The sequence below is a fragment of the Tachypleus tridentatus genome, chromosome 2 (assembly GCF_004210375.1).
Source record: "Tachypleus tridentatus isolate NWPU-2018 chromosome 2, ASM421037v1, whole genome shotgun sequence".
Classification (NCBI taxonomy): Eukaryota; Metazoa; Arthropoda; class Merostomata; order Xiphosura; family Limulidae; genus Tachypleus; species Tachypleus tridentatus.
The window spans coordinates 155,243,323-155,258,200 of record NC_134826.1 but is presented as its reverse complement, the minus strand read 5'-3'; the positions used below and the strand labels follow the sequence as shown (position 1 = coordinate 155,258,200).

At 33.5% G+C, this 14,878-nt stretch overlaps 3 protein-coding genes across 3 annotated transcripts in view; all 3 read left to right on the top strand.

Moving 5' to 3' along the window:
• Window positions 1-5,532, top strand: part of LOC143245427 (uncharacterized) — an 18,733-nt gene extending 13,201 nt beyond the window's left edge. Inside the window, exons 2-3 of the mRNA XM_076491776.1 lie at window positions 1,746-2,521; window positions 5,474-5,532. Coding sequence (XP_076347891.1) covers window positions 1,746-2,426 — 681 coding nt within the window. The 3' untranslated portion in view covers window positions 2,427-2,521; window positions 5,474-5,532. The remainder of the gene's footprint in view (window positions 1-1,745; window positions 2,522-5,473) is intronic.
• On the top strand, window positions 2,449-10,556 carry LOC143245658 (uncharacterized). Its single transcript, XM_076492007.1, has 4 exons — window positions 2,449-2,521; window positions 5,062-5,189; window positions 5,415-5,532; window positions 10,408-10,556. The coding sequence occupies exons 1-4, from the start codon at window positions 2,449-2,451 to the stop codon at window positions 10,554-10,556; spliced, it is 468 nt and encodes a 155-aa protein (XP_076348122.1).
• LOC143245426 (uncharacterized) overlaps window positions 10,393-14,878 on the top strand; it is a 27,211-nt gene continuing 22,725 nt past the window's right edge. Inside the window, exon 1 of the mRNA XM_076491774.1 lies at window positions 10,393-10,703. The gene's annotated coding sequence lies outside the window, so the exon portion shown is untranslated. The remainder of the gene's footprint in view (window positions 10,704-14,878) is intronic.

The following is a 14,878-nucleotide window of genomic DNA, read 5'->3' as shown; positions in this document are numbered from 1 at the left end:
CATTTCCCGATTGTAGATATCTTCATTTGTGTATTAGCTACGCGGTTTTAAGTGAAGTGCGATTTTTTCGTTTGGCAGATTTCAGAATGAATGACCTGAAGGAGCAACGACTTGCTGTGAAATTTTGTGTTAAACTTGGAAAATCTGCGATTGAAACTTTTGCTATGCTTAACACGGCTTACTGTGATGTTGCTATGAATCGTACGGCATGTTTCAAGTGGCATGAACGGTTTAAGGATGGTCGACAGTCCATTGAAGATGATGAGCGTCCTGGGCGTCCTTCCACGTCAACTGACGACCCATATGTCGACAAAATCAACACCCTCGTGCTGGCAAATCGACGTCTGACTGTCAGGGAGCTTGCTGAAGAGTGTGGGATATCTGTTAGATCTTGTTACGAGATTTTGACCGAAAAAATAGAAGATGCACCGCGTTGCTGCGAAATTCAGCCCTCAGAACTCGTGAGTTTTTGGCCAAACATTCGATCACTGTTCTTCCCCACCCCCCCTACTCACCTGACCTTGCTTTTTGCGATTTTTTCTTGTTCCCCAAACTCAAAAGACCCTTGAAAGGAAGAAGATTTGAGACGATTCCCAAGATTAAGGCAAATGAGACAAAGGAGCTGGAGGACATTACAAAAGAAGCGTACCAGGACTGTTTCAACAAGTGGAAACACCGTTGGGAAAAATGTGTGCGTTGGGGAGGAGAGTACTTTGAAGGGGTTCCAGACATGTACAGTACATTTTGTTTTATGACGTCTGTCCGCATATTTTTTGAACAGACCTCGTATGATATAGTAGAGTGTTAGAAGCTTCCACGCTATTCTTGTTCTTTTTTCCAGTTCACAGACTTGTTGTTGTGGTTACTGTTAAATATATTACAATACTCAATAATTAATTGTACATACAATTAAACTTCTATTGTTAAAAGACGCTCTGTATTTTCAACATCCTTAACGTTAAACTCAATGTAAATGTTTAAAAACAAGGTCATGTGACCGTTGGTTTACTGATGTAAACAAGACGTTAAACTCAATGTAAATATTTAAAAAACAAGGTCATGTGACCGTTGGTTTACTGATGTAAACAAGACGTTAAACTCAATGTAAATGTTTAAAAACAAGGTCATGTGACCGTTGGTTTACTGATGTAAACAAGACGTTAAACTCAATGTAAATATTTAAAAACAAGGTCATGTGACCGTTGGTTTACTGATGTAAACAAGACGTTAAACTCAATGTAAATGTTTAAAAAACAAAGTCATGTGACCGTTGGTTTACTGATGTAAACAAGACGTTAAACTCAATGTAAATATTTAAAAAACAAGGTCATGTGACCGTTGGTTTACTGATGTAAACAAGATGTACTTACTTTCTGATGTTCATTCTTCTTTCAGACGGAATTATTTCTTGCTTTAATGTAATATTATCAGAGTACTCAACTAGAACTAGTAGAGAAACCACAGAAATAATGAAACACAGTAAAAAACTCAACATCTATAAGGAATGTGTAGTCGACAAGTAAAGTGGTTGTCGTGTGAGATACAGATTTTGCAATAATATAATTGACTATTTACTATTCGTGTCTAATTAATACGTCGAAGGGGTTTACGTGTGGTACATAGGGCTTCCATATTCATATTGATAGATCAGAGAGGCATTTTGTACACACTTCACTTTATAGTATTACTTTACCGAAATGTTTCAGAACTAGCGGTGCTTACACCTCTCTTGTACGTTTCCCCAGACCAAGAGTGAAATGGACATTTACCTAGGAACAAATGAACCATTGAAAACAATGTCACAGAATCCTCGGCGAGAAAGTGTCTCTGAAGTAGATGAGTTTTCTGAGGAATATACCGAATTCCTACCGACAAACTGCTTTGACGTCGCAATGAACAGATTGTCTGCTCCAACTAGTCACGGGAAAAACAGGATTAGCTCCGAGGTTCGAAGTGACCATCCGTCATATTACAGTCATTTCTATCACCGCCACCTATCAAACGAAGGTTCGAGTCCAAGCTTCGGTAGTGAGTTGTCTGATGATAAAATATTTCTCAAGCCCACTTTGTCTCACATTATGAAGTTGGACGACGAAAGTCCAGAATTCGTTTCTTGTTTATATAGAAATAAGATCTCTGACCTGGCTCAACTCTCCATTAAACAAGAAAACATGCACATATGGGCATCTCAGTTTTCTCCTGATGGCGTCACGAGCTCTATGCAAATGTGCATATCAACTCCAGTGACATCACTGGACACAATGACCACGAGATCGGAACGTGATATACAAACGTGCAGCTCTTCCGTGGATCCTTACTGTGCATTTCCTTCCCTTCCACCACATTCACACAAGGTCGTCCATCGACAGAGAAGTACTCACTACGATCACCCCACTGCCGTACGAAATTCTTACTCAGAGCTCTGACACTGATGTTCCACCAGTCATAATGAGCACGTGCTTTAACGGACGAAAGAATCCGGACCTTGAAAAGAGACGAGTTCACCACTGTAATTACGGAGGTAAGTTGAGGTTTCAATACCCAGTCTAGTCTTACTAGTATATGTGGTAACTTTGGCTATGAATATAGTTCGTTTACATTTACTTTCTTTTCATGTTCATTTCTATACCTATCTATTTACCAACTTATTTGTCAATGTATAGTTTCAATAGTTTGTTTTCATGTTGATTTGCATATCTGATTACTTACCAACTTATTTGTCAATGTATAGTTTCAATAGTTTGTTTTCATGTTGATTTGCATATCTGATTACTTACCAACTTATTTGTCAATGTATAGTTTCAATAGTTTGTTTTCATGTTGATTTGCATATCTGATTACTTACCAACTTATTTGTCAATGTATAGTTTCAATAGTTTGTTTTCATGTTGATTTGCATATCTGATTACTTACCAACTTATTTGTCAATGTATAGTTTCAATAGTTTGTTTTCATGTTGATTTGCATATCTGATTACTTACCAACTTATTTGTCAATGTATAGTTTCAATAGTTTGTTTTCATGTTGATTTGCATATCTGATTACTTACCAACTTATTTGTCAATGTATAGTTTCAATAGTTTGTTTTCATGCTGATTTGCATATCTGATTACTTACCAACTTATTTGTCAATGTATAGTTTCAATAGTTTGTTTCATGTTGATTTGCATATCTGATTACTTACCAACTTATTTGTCAATGTATAGTTTCAATAGTTTGTTTTCATGCTGATTTGCATATCTGATTACTTACCAACTTATTTGTCAATGTATAGTTTCAATAGTTTGTTTTCATGTTGATTTGTATATCTGATTACTTACCAATTTATTTGTCAATGTATAGTTTCAATAGTTTGTTTTCATGTTGATTTGTATATCTGATTACTTACCAATTTATTTGTCAATGTATAGTTTCAACAGTTTGTTTAAATATTAATTTGTATATCTGATTACTTACCAATTTATTTGTCAATGTATAGTTTCAACAGTTTGTTTAAATATTAATTTGTATATCTATGTATTTACCAATTTATTTGTCAATGTATAGTTTCAACAGTTTGTTTAAATATTAATTTGTATATCTGATTACTTACCAATTTATTTGTCAAGGTATAGTTTCAACAGTTTGTTTAAATATTAATTTGTATATCTGATTACTTACCAACTTATTTGTTAATGTATAGTTTCAACAGTTTGTTTAAATATTAATTTGTATATCTGATTACTTGCCAACTTATTTGTCAATGTATAGTTTCAACAGTTTGTTTAAATATTAATTTGTATATCTATGTATTTACCAGCTTGTTTTCCAGAGCATGGTTTCTACAATACACTCATCAGAATATCTTGTTTAGTTGTACAACCCTTGTCAGTAAGATCTCGTACAGATACACTAACTTATAGAATCGAACAATCTTGTAACAACAGATGACACTGTACAGCTTAGACCACCTTGTACCAAGAGAGGACACTGTACAGTCAGACTACCTTGTAACAACAGATGACACTGTACAGCGAGACCACCTTGTACCAACAGAGGACACTGTACAGTCAGACTACCATTCAACAACAACTACATCGCATACAGTCTGACTACCTTTAACAACAACTACATTGTGCAAACAAGCTACCTTGTATAAACAGAGTACACTGAACAGACAGAATACCCTTTACGTTCAGACTATATTGTACAAACAAACTATCATGTACAGTTAGAGTATCTTGTAATGTCAGATTACATTCTATAGTCAGGCTAACCTGTAGAGACAGAATAGATTGTAGTGTCAGACTACCTTGAACTGATTACTGCATTGTACAGACAACCTTGTAACTTCAAACTACATTATATAGTCAGACTACTAGATTAAACTCTACATGTCATCATTTGAATATGCATTTATAGACATTATTTATAGAAATTATTTCACTGTTTTCTAATACTTGATATAGTTACTTGATGATATTATAGTATGTATTTACAGGATGTACCAAGGTGCACACCAAAATAAGCCATCTTTGATATTTTACTGTGTATTTACAGGTTGTACCAAGGTGCACACCAAAATAAGCCATCTTTGATATTTTACTATGTATTTACAGGTTGTTCCAAGGTGCACACCAAAATAAGCCATCTTTGATATTTTACTGTGTATTTACAGGTTGTTCCAAGGTGCACACCAAAATAAGCCATCTTTGATATTTTACTATGTATTTGCAGGTTGTTCCAAGGTGCACACCAAAAGCAGCCATATTTGATATTTTACTGTGTATTTACAGGTTGTTCCAAGTTGCACACCAAAAGCAGCCATCTGATATTTTACTGTGTATTTACAGGTTGTTCCAAGGTGCACACCAAAAGCAGCCATCTTTGATATTTTACTATGTATTTCTAGGTTGTACCAAGGTGCACACCAAAAGCAGCCATCTTTGATATTTTACTATGTATTTCTAGGTTGTACCAAGATGCACACCAAAAGCAGCCATCTTTGATATTTTACTATGTATTTCTAGGTTGTTCCAAGGTGCACACAACCATCTTTGATATTTTACTGTGTATTTTCAGGTTGTTCCAAGGTATATACAAAAGCAGCCATCTTTGATATTTTACTGTGTATTTTCAGGTTGTTCCAAGGTGTATACAAAAAGCAGCCATCTTTGATATTTTACTGTGTATTTCTGGGTTGTTCCAAGGTATATACAAAAAGCAGCCATCTTTGATATTTTACTGTGTATTTTCAGGTTGTTCCAAGGTATATACAAAAAGCAGCCATCTTTGATATTTTACTATGTATTTCTAGGTTGTTCCAAGGTGCACACCAAAAGCAACCATATTTGATATTTTACTATGTATTTCCAGGTTGTACCAAGGTGCACACCAAAAGCAGCCATCTTTGATATTTTACTATGTATTTCTAGGTTGTTCCAAGGTGCACACCAAAAGCAGCCATCTTTGATATTTTACTGTGTATTTCTAGGTTGTTCCAAGGTATATACAAAAAGCAGCCATCTGAAAGCTCATCAACGATCCACACAGGTAAATCATCTTCATTAACTCAGTTCAAGTGATAAAGTTATTGTTGTGTAGATCAATGGAAAAGAGCTACTGTAGTCTGTAAAAACACTACTCCAAAAAACTAAAAAACATATTAAACAGTTTACTGACTGTAGTGGTAATTACTGTAAAAACACTACTCCAAAAAAACTAAAAACATATTAAACAGTTTACTGACTGTAGTGGTAATTACTGTAAAAACACAACCCAAAAAACTAAAAACATATTAAACAGTTTACTGACTGTAGTGGTAATTACTGTAAAAACACTACTCCAAAAAACTAAAAAACATATTAAACAGTTTACTGACTGTAGTGGTAATTACTGTAAAAACACAACTCCAAAAAACTAAAAAACATATTAAACAGTTTACTGACTGTAGTGGTAATTACTGTAAAAACACAACTCCAAAAAACTAAAAAACATATTAAACAGTTTACTGACTGTAGTGGTAATTACTGTAAAAACACAACCCAAAAAAACTAAAAAACATATTAAACAGTTTACTGACTGTAGTGGTAATTACTGTAAAAACACTACTCAAAAAAACTAAAAAACATATTAAACAGTTTACTGACTGTAGTGGTAATTACTGTAAAAACACAACTCCAAAAAACTAAAAAACATATTAAACAGTTTACTGACTGTAGTGGTAATTACTGTAAAAACACAACTCCAAAAAACTAAAAAACATATTGAACAGTTTACTGACTGTAGTGGTAATTACTGTAAAAACACTACTCCAAAAAACTAAAAAACATATTAAACAGTTTACTGACTGTAGTGGTAATTACTGTAAAAACACTACTCCAAAACCAAAAAAAACACATTAAACAGTTTACTAACTGTAGTGGTAATTACTGTAAAAGTATTACAGATATCATACAAACATTGAAGATATTATACAGACTCAAGTGTCTACCAGTAATGACTTTACAGATATTATACAGCTTCAAGTGTCTACCACTAATGACTTTACAGATATTATACAGCTTCAAGTGTCTACCACTAATGACTTTACAGATATTATACAGCCTCAAGTGTCTACCACTAATGACTTTACAGATATTATACAGCCTCAAGTGTCTACTACTAACTACAGTAAAGGCATTAAAGATATTATACTGTATAACACTGTAACTTGTAATATAATACAAACCTTATATACTGTATAACACTGTAACTTGTAATATAATACAAACCTTATATACTGTATAACACTGTAACTTGTAATATAATACAAACCTTACTTACTGTAGAAACTGTAACTTGTAATATAATACAAACCTTACTTACTGTAGAAACTGTAACTTGTAATATAATACAAACCTTACTTACTGTAGAAACTGTAACTTGTAATATAATACAAACCTTACTTACTGTAGAAACTGTAACTTGTAATATAATACAAACCTTACTTACTGTAGAAACTGTAACATGTAATATAATACAAACCTTACTTACTGTAGAAACTGTAACTTGTAATATAATACAAACCTTACTTACTGTAGAAACTGTAACTTGTAATATAATACAAACCTTACTTACTGTAGAAACTGTAACTTGTAATATAATACAAACCTTACTTACTGTAGAAACTGTAACTTGTACTATAATACAAACCTTACTTACTGTAGAAACTGTAACTTGTAATATAATACAAACCTTACTTACTGTAGAAACTGTAACTTGTAATATAATACAATCCTTACTTACTGTAGAAACTGTAACTTGTAATATAATACAAACCTTACTTACTGTAGAAACTGTAACTTGTAATATAATACAAACCTTACTTACTGTAGAAACTGTAACTTGTAATATAATACAAACCTTACTTACTGTAGAAACTGTAACTTGTAATATAATACAAACCTTACTTACTGTAGAAACTGTAACATGTAATATAATACAAACCTTACTTACTGTAGAAACTGTAACTTGTAATATAATACAAACCTTACTGTAGAAACTGTAACTTGTAATATAATACAAACCTTACAGTAGAAACTGTAAATTGTAATATAATGTAAACCTTACTTACTGTAGAAACTGTAACTTGTAATATAATACAAACCTTACTGTAGAAACTGTAACTTGTAATATAATACAAACCTTACTTACAGTAGAAACTGTAAATTGTAATATAATGTAAACCTTACTTACTGTAGAAACTGTAACTTGTAATATAATACAAACCTTTACTGTAGAAACTGTAACTTGTAATATAATACAAACCTTACTGTAGAAACTGTAAATTGTAATATAATGTAAACCTTACTTACTGTAGAAACTGTAACTTGTAATATAATGTAAACCTTACTTACTGTAGAAACTGTAACTTGTAATATAATGTAAACCTTACTTACTGTAGAAACTGTAACTTGTAATATAATGTAAACCTTACTTACTGTAGAAACTGTAACTTGTAATATAATACAAACCTTACTTACTGTAGAAACTGTAACTTGTAATATAATACAAACCTTACTTACTGTAGAAACTGTAACTTGTAATATAATGTAAACCTTACTTACTGTAGAAACTGTAACTTGTAATATAATACAAACCTTACTTACTGTAGAAACTGTAACTTGTAATATAATACAAACCTTACTTACTGTAGAAACTGTAACTTGTAATATAATACAAACCTTACTTACTGTAGAAACTGTAACTTGTAATATAATACAAACCTTACTTACTGTAGAAACTGTAACTTGTAATATAATACAAACCTTACTGTAGAAACTGTAACTTGTAATATAATACAAACCTTACTGTAGAAACTGTAACTTGTAATATAATGTAAACCTTACTGTAGAAACTGTAACTTGTAATATAATATAAACCTTGCTTACTGTAGAAACTGTAACTTGTATTATAATATAAACCTTGCTTACTGTAGAAACTGTAACTTGTAATATAATACAAACCTTACTTACTGTATAACACTAACTTGTAATATAATACAAACCTTACTTACTGTATAACACTAACTTGTAATATAATAGAAACCTACTTACTGTATAACACTAACTACGAGATGATTTCTGTTTAACAATAAAAACACAATATTTATTTAAAGTAAAACAATAATTTTCATAATTAAATGTTAATAATTTCAGTACTAAGTAAATAACCAGATAAACTATAACTTTATTGGGATTGTATTTATACTCCAATTTGTATTATATTTGTACCTTTAATTTGTATTGTATTTATCAATCTTAAAATGTTCAATAAATAATGCATTCTGGGACACAGTCTGTGGAAGTACATGTACGGCTTTTGTTTTATGACCTATCGGTCTGAAAAAAACAGATGTAAAACACTGCCTGAAGATAGCAGTTTATCTGTTTTAAATTTTGATATAATGAGCTTGAAAATAACAGTTTATGTGTTTAGTCCAACTAATCCGTAAAATATGAGCAAAAAACGTTTATATCTGTTCTTTTGAATATTAAATTGTGTCACTTTACATAATTGAAGATAAATCGCATTTAATAATCGCTATATGGCAATACGGTTCATGGTGAAGAAAATCTCTACAGCCTGGTAATATTTTGGTTTCATATTCTTTCAAAACAGTCATCTACGTATTACGTTGTGTTACTTTGGAACGACATATTTTTGGGAAAAGTAAGAACTTCGTAAATACACTGAGATATACAGCAGTTAAAGCCGCTGGCGTGAAAGTATAATTCGTTTCTAAAAACAGTGAGCCTGTTTTAATAAGGAAAGCTCTTTGAACGATCTCTTATTTTACAATTATTCACTTATCGTTTTCTCAAATGGCTTTCCTTTCCAATTGGCCATACAATCCGAACTTAGAGCAGGATTTTATGACTGAGTCAGTTTTCTAAAGCGGACGTTATTTTACAACATATGTCGTGCTAACAGCGCTTCTTTTAACAAAAGCCGCCTCCTAACGGTTTACAGAGTAAACATTGGCTTAAAGGTAGTAAATCAAAGCTGGTTGTACCTACCACTACATACAACTGTGAAGTTGTACTGCACGTGTGTAACGAACAAAGTTCAGGCCAAGGTCAGTAGCTTTAACACAATGTGGACGTTTTAGTCAGTAAGTATATTGTATAGCTTTGAAAGTGTCAGTCAACAAGACCTTCACCTGACGTGTGAGTTGGTGATTGGACAACAACGTTATCGGCTTATTGACAGAGTTACTGTTTCAACACGGCACAGAAATACTAAGCAATTTGGAAATAGTAAATATATGACTTGAAGAGAGAAGGTTGATGTTTAAAGTTGTTAATAACATCAGATCAGAAGAACCATTAATGAACTTTAATGTCTGTGGAGTTACTACGTTAAAAGCAGGGTTTCGATATCCGTGGTGTATGTACTCTATGCTTTACTACAAACAAATAAATCAAGTCTGATTGGTCACATAAAACACCAGCTTAAAGGGATGGGTTTCAGATATCGACTTTAAGTGGTCACACATAATGCTGCAATTTTTCTGACCATCTAACTCAAGAGCTAACTTATCTGTAGACGATCGTAATTTCAGGTCAACTGCCCACAACTGCAGGAACAGTCATTCGTGTGACAGTACATATCGATTAGACAAAGAACCTCGCCTTACATTATAATCTGTCTGTGCCTTCTTGCTAGAATATTCATAAACTGCTTATTGCCCTATTGTTATGGACATTCACAAGTTGCTTATTTTGATCATTCGTGAGAAACTGAAACGTAATTTGTTTTAAAACTACTAATTTATTAGTGCATGTTAAATAAGAGGCTTAATGTTTTCCGATGTAGACAAATACGTTGATTAACTTCCTAATGTATGCTACTTGTGATATACATACATGTATTTGTTTTATTCAGGAGAAAAGCCCTATACATGTCACTGGCCGGAGTGTCAGTGGCGATTCGCTCGGTCGGACGAACTTACTCGCCACTACAGGAAACACACTGGAGCCAAGCCGTTCAAGTGCAATGTGTGTGAACGATCTTCGCTCGGTCGGACCACTTAGCTCTACACATGAAGCGACATCTACCGAAAGTAAAATGAACTGTAGCTGGATTCATTGAAGAATTCAACTATGCAAGCATGGGATGCCAGAAACATGTGAACTGAACTGTGAAAGACTAAGACACAGAAATTAGCGTAGTGTTTACAGGTACTTTTATGGTTTATCGTACAAGAGATAAAATAAACTGGCTCTTGTGTCTACCGTTTAAACCGTAACACATCGCAATACGTTTAATGATTTTAAGACACCTTCCAGTCATAGCGATGATAACACAGGATAAACCATTCCCAGAATTACAGCTTTTAATACTGTCCTATCTTCTAGTCACAATGTGATGATAACACAAGATAAACCATTCCCAGAATTACAGTTGTTAATACTGTCCTATCTTCTAGTCACAATGTGATGACAACACAAGATAAACCATTCCCAAAATTACAGTTGTTAATACTGTCCTATCTTCTAGTCACAATGTGATAATAACACAAGATAAACCATTCCCAGAATTACAGTTGTTAATACTGTCCTATCTTCTAGTCACAATGTGATGATAACACAAGATAAACCATTCCCAGAATTACAGTTGTTAATACTCTCCTATCTTCTAGTCACAATGTGATGATAACACAAGACAAACCATTCCCTGAATTACAGTTGTTAATACTGTCCTATCTTTTGTCACAATGTGATAATAACACAAGATAAACCATTCCCAGAATTACAGTTGTTAATACTGTCCTATCTTCTAGTCACAATGTGATGACAACACAAGATAAACCATTCACAGAATTACAGTTGTTAATACTGTCCTATCTTCTAGTTGCAATGTGATGATAACACAAGATAAACCATTCCCAGAATTACAGTTGTTTATACTGTCCTATCTTCTAGTCACAATGTGATGATAACACAAGATAAACCATTCCCAGAATTACAGTTGTTAATACTCTCCTATCTTCTAGTCATATTATGTTTAAATGAATGCAAACTTCAAAGCTATTAATTGAGTGAAAAACACCTTTAACTAGAAGTACAATTTAACAACTGTAACTTGTATTGTACTAACACTTACACCACAGAGTTAGAAACATATCTGTTTCATAAACACACTGATTCATGGTATTGTACTAACACTGAAGTCTTTCACCATGTTTTATTTTATATAAAACTAATGCTGTTTCTTCCAGTACCAAAATCAAAGTTATCCAATGTTTGAGAAACACGGACATGTTGTTGTCATTTATATAAGTTTATTTCAGTTATACACACAATTCCAATAACATTTTTTTGCAATTTTCTTTTCCATTTTCCATGTTTGTATATAATGCCTAACATGTAATGAAAGTTGAAGTATCTTTAACTGGTGTAGCAAGACGGTATCTTGTTCTTTTAAATTGATTCTAGAGAACATTCGAAGGACATATTTTCAGTGGATTAGATTCTCATAATGTATATAAAAAAATCCACTAACATCTATATCCTTTGTTTTAGTTTACATGTTCACACATTTGATCTCCCACTTTGTTAACAAACCAACCTATTAAAACATCCCACTTTTTAATCTCTCTTTCTACAGTAACACACCACACCATACTCCTTCCTTCTACAGTAACACACCACACTATACTCCCCTTCCTTCTACAATATACACCACAATATAATCCCTCCACACCACAATATACTCTTTCCTTCAACAGTAACACACCACACTATAATCCCTCCACACCACAATATACTCTTTCCTTCTACAGTAACACACCACACTATAATCCCTCCACACCACAATATACTCTTTCCTTCTACAGTAACACCCCACAAAATAATCATTCCTTCTACAGTAACACACCACAAAATAATCCCTCTTCTACAGTACAATATACTCTTTTTCCTTCTAATCCTCCACACCACAATATACTCTTTTTCCTTCTACAGTAACACACCACAATATACTCTTTTTCCTTCTACAGTAACACACCACAATATACTTTTCCTCCTTCTACAGTAACACACCACAATATACTCTTTCCTTCTACAGTAACACACCACAATATACTCTTTCCTTCTACAGTAACACACCACAATATACTCCTTCCTTCTACAGTAACACACCACAATATACTCCTTCCTTCTACAGTAACACACCACAATATACTCTTTCCTTCTACAGTAACACACCACTCTATAATCCCTCTTTCTACAGTAACACACCACACCATAATCCCTCCTTCTACAGAAACACACCACACTATAATCATTCCTTCTACAGTAACACACCACACTATAGTCATTCCTTCTATAGTAACAAGCCATACTATAATCATTCCTTCTACAGCAACACACCACACTATAATCATTCCTTCCACAGTAACATACCACACTATAATCATTCCTTCTAGAGTAACACACCACAATATACTCTTTCCTTCTACAGTAACACACCACAATATACTCTTTCCTTCCACAGTAACACACCACTCTATAGTCCATCCTTCTACAGAACCACACCACACTATAATCATTCCTTCTATAGTAACAAGCCATACTATAATCATTCCTTCTACAGTAACACACCACACTATAATCCCTCCACACCACAATATAATCATTCCTTCTACGGTAACACACCACAATATAATCTTTTCCTTTCTACAGTAACACACCACAATATACTCTTTTCCTTCTACAGTAACACACCACAATATACTCTTTCCTTCTACAGTAACACACCACAATATACTCTTTCCTTCTACAGTAACACACCACAATATACTCTTTCCTTCTACAGTAACACACCACAATATACTCCTTCCTTCTACAGTAACACACCACAATATACTCTTTCCTTCTACAGTAACACACCACAATATACTCTTTCCTTCTACAGTAACACACCACAATATACTCTTTCCTTCTACAGTAACACACCACAAAAAACTCTTTCCTTCTACAGTAACATACCACACTATAATCATTCCTTCTAGAGTAACACACCACAATATACTCTTTCCTTCTACAGTAACACACCACTCTATAGTCCCTCCTTCTACAGAACCACACCACACTATAATCATTCCTTCTATAGTAACATACCCATACTATAATCATTCCTTCTACAGTAACACACCACACTATAATCATTCCTTCTACAGTAACACACCACACTATAATCATTCCTTCTACAGTAACACACCACACTATAATCATTCCTTCTAGAGTAACAAGCCATACTATAATCATTCCTTCTACAGTAACACACCACACTATAATCATTCCTTCTACAGTAACACACCACACTATAATCATTCCTTCTACAGTAACACACCACACTATAATCATTCCTTCTACAGTAACACACCACACTATAATCCCTCCACACCACAATATAATCATTCCTTCTACGGTAACACACCACAATATACTCTTTCCTTCTACAGTAACACACCACAATATACTCTTTCCTTCTACAGTAACACACCACAATATACTCTTTCCTTCTACAGTAACACACCACAATATACTCTTTCCTTCTACAGTAACACACCACAATATACTCTTTCCTTCTACAGTAACACACCACAATATACTCCTTCCTTCTACAGTAACACACCACAATATACTCTTTCCTTCTACAGTAACACACCACAATATACTCTTTCCTTCTACAGTAACACACCACAAAAAACTCTTTCCTTCTACAGTAACATACCACACTATAATCATTCCTTCTAGAGTAACACACCACAATATACTCTTTCCTTCTACAGTAACACACCACTCTATAGTCCCTCCTTCTACAGAACCACACCACACTATAATTCATTCCTTCTATAGTAACAAGCCATACTATAATCATTCCTTCTACAGTAACACACCACACTATAATCATTCCTTCCACAGTAACACACCACACTATAATCATTCCTGCTACAGTAACACACCACACTATAATCATTCCTTCTACAGTAACACACCACACTATAATCATTCCTTCTAGAGTAACAAGCCATACTATAATCATTCCTTCTACAGTAACACACCACACTATAATCATTCCTTCTACAGTAACACACCACACTATAATCATTCCTTCTACAGTAACACACCACACTATAATCCTCCCACACCACAATATAATCATTCCTTCTACAGTAACACACCACAATATATACTTTTTCCTTCTACAGTAACACACCACAATATACTCTTTCCTTCTACAGTAACACACCACAATATACTCTTTCCTTCTACAGTAACACACCACAATATACTCTTTTCCTTCTACAGTAACACACCACAATATACTCTTTCCTTCTACAGTAACA

Excerpts from the sequence above, each read along its gene's own strand:
- LOC143245658 (XM_076492007.1), top strand. The coding sequence starts at position 2,449 with ATGAGCACGTGCTTTAACGGACGAAAGAATCCGGACCTTGAAAAGAGA. Across the intron at positions 2,522-5,061 it reads TCACCACTGTAATTACGGAG|GTTGTTCCAAGGTATATACA; the intron begins GTAAGTTGAGGT and ends GTGTATTTTCAG. Across the intron at positions 5,190-5,414 it reads TATTTCTGGGTTGTTCCAAG|GTTGTTCCAAGGTGCACACC; the intron begins GTATATACAAAA and ends ATGTATTTCTAG.